At 36.8% G+C, this 8,012-nt stretch overlaps 2 protein-coding genes across 3 annotated transcripts in view; both read right to left on the bottom strand.

Annotated features, from left to right (window-relative positions):
- LOC106522713 (cAMP-specific 3',5'-cyclic phosphodiesterase 4C) overlaps window positions 1–1,178 on the bottom strand; it is a 19,524-nt gene extending 18,346 nt beyond the window's left edge. For both annotated transcript variants that reach the window (XM_014015845.1, XM_014015844.1), the window contains exon 1: window positions 986–1,178. The gene's annotated coding sequence lies outside the window, so the exon portion shown is untranslated. The remainder of the gene's footprint in view (window positions 1–985) is intronic.
- Window positions 1,179–3,160: 1,982 nt separating this feature from the next.
- The window catches only part of LOC106522714 (hsp90 co-chaperone Cdc37), a gene marked incomplete at its 5' end in the record, with an annotated part of 7,426 nt that continues 2,574 nt past the window's right edge, over window positions 3,161–8,012 (bottom strand). The window contains 5 exon segments of the mRNA XM_014015846.1: window positions 3,161–5,097; window positions 5,199–5,270; window positions 7,133–7,315; window positions 7,404–7,526; window positions 7,606–7,721. Of these exon segments, the coding sequence (XP_013871300.1) occupies window positions 5,014–5,097; window positions 5,199–5,270; window positions 7,133–7,315; window positions 7,404–7,526; window positions 7,606–7,721 (578 nt within the window).

Here is an 8,012-nt window from a genome sequence, read left to right on the forward strand (position 1 = left end):
AAACTAAACAGCCTACAGTATTTTTACAGTCTTTATTTTACAGTTAAAATAAATGTTTATCAAATAAAGTCTAATGTTACAACTAATCAGGGATCCCTTTAAGAATCATAAAACCCCGTATTTTATCTTTGACTCATCTTTTCTGTTTTGTAACTTATTACCTCACTTTCAGCCAAGATGCCTCTTACTCTCACATATTCAGTAGGAAACAATCCACTCCAATAGATAGGAAACTGATAAATTACTAATGAACAGGGAACTCCTGGACTAAAAAAAAACAAGAGATGTTCAGACTAAGTAATTATTTAGCTGGACAAATACTAGATTTGAAAAACATACTTTGGTCTTGCAACGACTTCACATACATTGTGGCTAATTCCGAGCAGACACTGCAACACCAAGGCTCTCTGATGTTATATAATTACTCTGAGCAATCCAAGTTGACCCAGTTCCATAGGATGGGGCAGATTCAGCATATCAGAGTGTTTCAGACTGAACTGGCATAATGGCATATAGTGGTTGGAAATGACTTTTAACCAGGGTCATAGGAAACACACCCTCAGCAAAACAAGGACTTACACAGCAGAGTCGGCACGGGGTAATAACAGGTCTGCAGGGGGATATCAACAAATGCAGAGTGACACAGTGACATATATATACAGACAGACAGACAAAAAGCAAACTGAGCATATATACATGCACCATGGCTGCCACCAGCACCACCTCCGCCACAGATAAAGCAGCTTAGGGAGACCAAGCAGCAATGCATCAGCATGCAGCCAAAGCGCCGACCTGCTCCAAAACACCCAAACGTGTAAATAAATGAAATGCACGCGTAGTKATTGCTCGGCTGTCATGTCTGTCTGCACACGCTGCCAACAGCCAGAGGTGTGTGTTTGTCAGACAGCCACACGTGCACACGAGCATCCACACATGCACGCTGCAGGATGCAAGAAGGAAAAAAAAAAAACACACACACGCTCACCTTGATCGCCTGAAGATCAATGGCGGGATGGGCTGGGCTCTGTCTTGCTTTCACTCTGCCTCGTCCTGTCTCCGCTGCTTTGCCTGCCTGTCTGAAGACATTGCAGTGCATCGCCACAGCGAGAGAAAAACACACTCGCCGTTCTAATGAATATCAACAGCTTTTCCTCCCTCTCCCCCTGCCACAGTGGTCTCCCCCAGTCACCCCCTCCTCCTCCTGCCATCACCACAGCCTCCATGGAGAAGCCCATCTAGCCTCCCTCCCTCCTCCCTCACAGTATTGTCCATTAATCCCTTTCAACAGTCTCCGCTCCTCCTCTTTCCATCGTTACCCCTGCTGTTTCTCTTTTTTTTTTATGGCAGAGCCTGGTTTTTCTTTTATTATCAGCTGTACACTCACCCTGTTACAACAGCCAGGCATATCTCTCTCTCCCTCCCTCCCTCCCTCTCTCTCTCTCACACACACACACACATAAAGACCATATCCTCATATTAAAAAAAACACCACTCATATTAGAAAGGAAAAAACAAATCCCAATAAGCATTTATGTGTCCTGATGGTTTCTCACTCTGCCAATGTGGCCTGTTCCTGTTTGTTGTGTCCTTTACACAGCCATTCAAGGGCGTTCAGTACGTTTACACAATTAAACCACCTACTAACATGAATCATGCCGTTCTTTTCTTTTATTCATCTTTTTTTAAATACAGATATGGACACAGAGGCTCTCTTCAAGAGGAAAAACAAAAAGCCAAAGACTGTTTTGTAATAATTTTGTTTTGAAGCTCTTCATACCTGATCAGATGACAGTCATCAAGCTGTTTGCAGGGGTATTTCAGACCTTTTCACGTTCTGCAGGGAGATTATAAACAGTTAATATCGTACGTGTTGTAGATGTTTCTTTGAATCATTTCAGTTTGGAGAAACATGCTTTAGTCTGATCGTAACAACAAGCTAACGGCTATCAGACAGGCCAAGACGCGCTGCCGACGTACTAAAACAACTTTAGTTTTATAAGATTTTACACTGTTTTTTTAAACAGTACTTTTGTCTCCATTTCATTTACAATAAACTGTTATTTAGATGTAATTTTAAGTTTTTTTTATCACAAAGAAACAGCAGCAGCTAGCTGTAGCACTTTCAGTGCATCTAGGGAAACTTCAGAAAGGAATGTAGTTTCTTCTAGAATAACCATGACATGTGAAACTTACAATGATTAAAAGCATTCCCATTGTTCCCAGTCCACTTTGGGCTTGGCCACACTCTAGGCCATGTGTCAAACTCAAAGCCCGTAGCCCAAATATGGACCACCACAGCATTTTATGTGGCTTACAAGAGCTTTAAAGATCCATTAATGTATTAAAAAAGCATATTCTGCTTTAAAAACCAGCATCGGCTATAAAATGTCGATTATTGTACCAGCAAAATAATGGCATCCCACCACTAGGTGGAGGTGCAMAGGATTCAAGAAAAGCCGACAACCAACAAAACGTGTTGTAAAATTACTATTTTGATGCATTCTTGCCTACTTTTGCTGTGGCACAGTTGTTTTGGAAAATGGGAATTTCCCACTTACAAGTCGTAAATATAAACTAGAACAACCCACCAAACGAAATTTTCTGTCAAAAAGTGGGAGTTCAGATTTCAAGATGACAGCTACTCACCACAATTTAACTATGAGTAAAACTCACTTTTARTAGTATTTCTGYRTTATTTRTTTCACTTTTAGTCAGTTGTACATGTAGTACTTTTCAGTGTTTATAAGACAATGTGTTTAAATACTGTTCCTATGCATGAAATACCACGTAGAGCTCAGGTATTGTTTGTTAGTGGTGCTCAGCTGTAACGAGATGAGGAACATTGAAGTTCATTATAACTGGCCTTTTGAGGGCAACTATAATGCTCACGTGGCCTTTGGTGAAAAAGMTCCATGCCTTTTTCCATGGGCTTGACTCACCACTTGACGACCGCCCTACGGCAATCCTGCCCACACTCAAGTTATATTAAAAACCAACGAGACCCTGTAGACCTGAGTAGAGTTTAATCAAGTCATGATGAGACTGGACAATTGAAAAACAACTTTAGACTACCTGTTAGCTCGTCAATTCRGTCGGACATAAACTTTGTTTATTAATCTAATTGTTCATATTATTTACAAAAAATCCAAAATCAAAAGAGCCGAATTATCCCTTTAATACAGTGATTTCTTAGTGCAGGTAATTTGTTAATGACATTCAGTTCGGGGCTTTTTCAGTTTTACATAACAGCATAAGGAAAGGACGTGAGGCAGTTCTGTCACTCTCCAATCAGCTCATTTTAGGAATTATCTCAATTTGTTTTATGACCCTGACCTGCACTGATTGTTTCCTATTTCCAAAAGTGAATGCACAAAGAAGCTTTGGATAAAAAAATGAAAAATAAAGCCAGCATCAGCCACTAAAACAAACCCACCAATTAATTATGAAGAAGAGTGAAGGAGAGAGGAGGCAAACCAGGAAATTGTAACAGAACAAACCAGTCAGGGTTCAGATGAATTGATAGCAACACATAGAACAAAAATTAAGCTTAGTATACCACAAAAAAAACAAGATTCAACTAGAAATACAAATATTACAAATATTAAAGAAGATCTACTGGATTTCTTGTTAAGCGCAATAAAAATCCCATAAACTAAGAAGTCACAGATGAATAACAAAACAGTCAATTAATCAAATATTAGAAGCAGATGTTCACTGAGATGTCAACAATTTATAAAAAAAAAGACCTGGCTCTGAGGTGCTCTTTATAATTCTATTGGAATTTTTAATGGGCGTGGCCAAATGACTCAACAGCGCCACCAAACGTGAGTTAGAGGAACTGGTAAGTCCTAGAGAGTTGAAATTTTGCACAGAGGTAGATCTCCCCAAATACAGACAAAAAGTCTCTTGGAGGTATGCACTAAAACCAACAGGAAAACGGCCATTTTGGTTCCAAGGCCAATTTTTTTTTGGCAAGAAGGTCATTTTTGAGGCCTGGCCACGCYCCCTTAACATGCTCGAAAACTCACCGTTTTGATAACTTTTAATGCCCCATGTCTTAACAGCATATGGACTAACAGCTCAGTAATGTAAAAATCCATACAAAGAAAATTAATCAGCAATTATCTAGTAATAGTGATAAATATTACAGTTCATATTAAATTGTCACTTTTTATATCAACTAAATATAATGTAAAAATAATATTTTTCTTTTTATTTGTACCACACACCACAACCTGTCCTGGGTAACTTTGTTTTGTTTTACCTATATAATCGTCTCAAATCACAATAAACTGAGTCTGAAAATATTGTTTAAGCTCCGCCGATTTTTTAAAACTTTTYACAAAATTTCAGGCTGAAAATATTTAGTTATCTTGATGAACAAGAGAATYATTTTACACTTTCTTGAATTAAATCTTTATTGATCAAGCAAACAAAAGGCAGACTTATCTATATTAATAAAGCTAGATTCAATTTAATATTATTTTTATTATCAAATGCAGATGTAGATGGAAATGTTAAAAAGCTCCAATAAATATTTTTACACTGACTTCTGTAAGTTAAAGATGTTTCTAACAAACTGAGATAATCTTTGAAATAYAACTTAAAACCATAATACACGAATAAGAAAACATGTTTAATTAAAAATACATTAAAATACATTGTTTTATTGTTCCTGTTGTTTAACATATGCCTAAACTTATTTTGATATTAGATAGTCTTTTTTAAGTTCTAAGACACTGGGAATAAATCTGGACAAACATTTTTTTAAATTATCTTCCAAAATATGAATTGTACGTACAATATAAATACAATATAAATACTTACTGATATTTAAAGATATATGCACATTCATAAAGTAAACTGCATAAAAATGCTGAAATTAATTTATGTGTCATTTCCTGGGTCAGTATTATTATTTGTATTCAGTCTTTTTAACATGTTTAATCAATGACTTTAAAAAAAAATCAAGCTACAAAAAAGTGAGGAACTGTGTATTTTCATTAATCATTTCTAATCTTCTTCGTCTTCACATTCTCCTGAATCTGGGACCCACAGGCCAGAGTCAACACACCTCTTCAGGTGGTATTTTCCCTCCTGTAGAAACAGAGACATACAGAAACAAGTTWAACACAGAACTATTGATCATTTCTGCTGAATTGTTTGCTTTTCTGTCTGAGTCAGAGGCATCCACTGACCTCAGGGTCCAGCTTGTTCATCGCCTCCTGCAGCATCTCCAGGTTTTTCTCTTCAAAGCTTCTCTTCATTTCCTACAAAACGACGACATAAARCGTCGGAGCCACAGCTGACTGCAAACGGTTATTTCTCAGCTCTGAGTCAACCAGGAAATTCTTACACTGGTGTGTTTAAACACATCTTTTTTTCTAGAATGAGTTCAAACTTATTCAATAAAAACAAAAAAAATGTTTGTTTGTTTGTTTGTTTTTTGCTAAAATGATTAAACTTAAAGGACGATACTATTTACCCTAAAAACAGAGATTCTGTCTGACTGATGAGAGATCTTTTTGACATCTTTGCTTTTTTATCAGTAAAGCTGGATTCATATGAAATCTGCTCTTGCTGATAAGGTTGTTTGACAAAAATTGCATCATTTTGTTCTCGCATGAGCTCCAAGAACACTTTCTGTGTACCAGGTCTGAGCAGAACTTTCTCAAGGATCCACCTCAGTCAGGCAACGTAAGAATACTTTCGAACCGTTGTTGTGCACCTTTTGTCAGACACAGAGCCGGTCACGCCCTGACAAATTTGCTTCAACCAAACAACTTTTACTGTCTTAGTTTGTAGAACAAAAAATATCTGGACATATTAAGGGCAGCAAAAATCTGTATGTGGAAGGAAGAGTGGAGGGTTAGGGTTAAACGTTAGAACTTTCCAGGAGTTCTGAGCTGCAGATTCACATTAAATCGAAAAGAATGTCTCACAACTACACCAGCAAGAACGGATTCAAAAAGTATGAATCCAACTTAAACACAGTTCACATCAATAGATGCTTGTCACCTGAAATTTTAAMCTCTACTGTATTTAAATACATTTTCTAGTTGTCAAAGTACCAAGAATTTTTTGTCTTAAGCAAGTCTGAAATTATAAAAAGGCTTTTGAAAAAAACCTTTCCGCACTAAAACATTTTTTTTCACCTAGCATCTTTAAGGCAAAGAGGAACAGAGGCATAGTTAGCATTATTTTATATTAAATGAAAAGGCAGGATTTTGTCTGATAGAGTCAATGGATGGGACAATACATTGAAGCTAAAACACCTCTGACTCAGAAGATGAGACTGACAACCTAAAGACATAAGCAACAGAGTGATAGATGAAGGTAAACTGTGAAAACAAAAATATACTTTGAACATAATTCTGAACATTGCAAGTTGCACATAAGCTATAAGTAAATAAGCTACAGCTAAACCTCTAACAACAAAATTTGGATTGGTCCTAAAATACTGTAAGAAGAGGTTTAATGACATTACTCTTTATTAGAATAAATTACACAAAATATTTAAACTGAGCAATACTCTGATTATAAATAACAAATGTTCATTTGCAGTATTTAAAGTTATTCTGCTGCAAATTTTCATTTTAGCAATTTCCTTGTAGTTTGTTGCAAAATGATTTACAAAAACACATTGAAACTCTTAAAGTTGTGTTGTGACATGTGGATTATTAAAATTGAATAAGAGCTAAATGACCAAAGTCCAAGCACAGAGACTTATTGTTTGTTTTGTTTTTTATTTCAGTAAATAGGTGCATCCTGTATCCTGATGGAAATAGATTCTAATCTTAATCATAATATAATATAATATAATATAATATAATATAATATAATATAATATAATCATAAACACAGTATTTATGGTTCAGAAAACAGAAGTTTTTGATTTATTTAAATGTGTTACAATTAAAGAATGAAAAAACATTTGTTTTTCTAAATGATTTTGTCGTGGTTAAAGGCTGTATTTTTTATTTTTGCTGGGTCAAAAATAATGATTCTATAACTGAAAATAAAATCTCCCTGAACCACTTTTGAATTTTAGCAATCTGTTCTGTTTTATTTTATAGTTCACATTAACAAACTTTTATCCTTTAGCTCTCTAACGTGTGTGTGACTGATTTACCTGTGGTAGAGATTCATAAACCTCCACAGGGTCTAAACCACCTGGGCCCAGTCTCTTCTGCCTCTCCTCTTCCTCCAACTCCTTCATAGCTTCCTCCATTTGTTTCTGGGCACATCTTCGGACTCGCTGTTTTAGCAGCTCCAGCTCGTGATCAAATGCATCTTTGTATGGCTTGTCTGCAGTCTGGCGTAAACACATAAATGCTACAATAAACAAAAAAATCCCAGATATTTCAGTAAGCTTACACACAACAGACCACAGAAGTGCAAACCTTGATCTGCGAGAAGAACTGTCTGAAGCAGCCTTTTGGGTCGACGTTTAGCGTTCGAGCTAAATCTAAGATGAACCTCATGACGATGGCTTGGTGTGCGATCTGCTCCATGAGGGCGTGTTTCTGCATGGATATTTAAAACAATCAGCCCAGAGGAGGGTTTACTGACCCAGAACATGTGCAGTCTTCTAACAGTACTCACCTCTTCTATCTCCAAGTCAATGCAGATGACAACAAGGTGATTAGCAGTCTCTTCACACACCAGGTGAGGGCTGTCTGATAAATACTTCTGACTGTCATCCCAGCGATGCAACATACCTGGTAAACAACCACAAAAGTCTAGTTAGGACAGCTAGACATGGGCTCCAGTGACCCTCATGATCCTGAAAGAGTAAATGATGGATGGACGGATGGAATTTAAATATCCTAGGAGTTTCAGCAACTTATTTTCTTTGAGAAAGGCAAAAAAATGTATTTGGTTCTGGCAAGAACTATGTTCTATCAAAATAAAAAAGCTGGTACAAAACTGTGAGGTTGCGGTAGTCTGAGAGGGTGTGGAATTTATTTCAGGAATGTTAATAAATTATCGACAGGCGGATTGGCGCAGCG

The sequence above is a fragment of the Austrofundulus limnaeus genome, unplaced genomic scaffold, assembly GCF_001266775.1.
Source record: "Austrofundulus limnaeus strain Quisiro unplaced genomic scaffold, Austrofundulus_limnaeus-1.0 Scaffold135, whole genome shotgun sequence".
Lineage (NCBI taxonomy): Eukaryota > Metazoa > Chordata > Actinopteri > Cyprinodontiformes > Rivulidae > Austrofundulus > Austrofundulus limnaeus.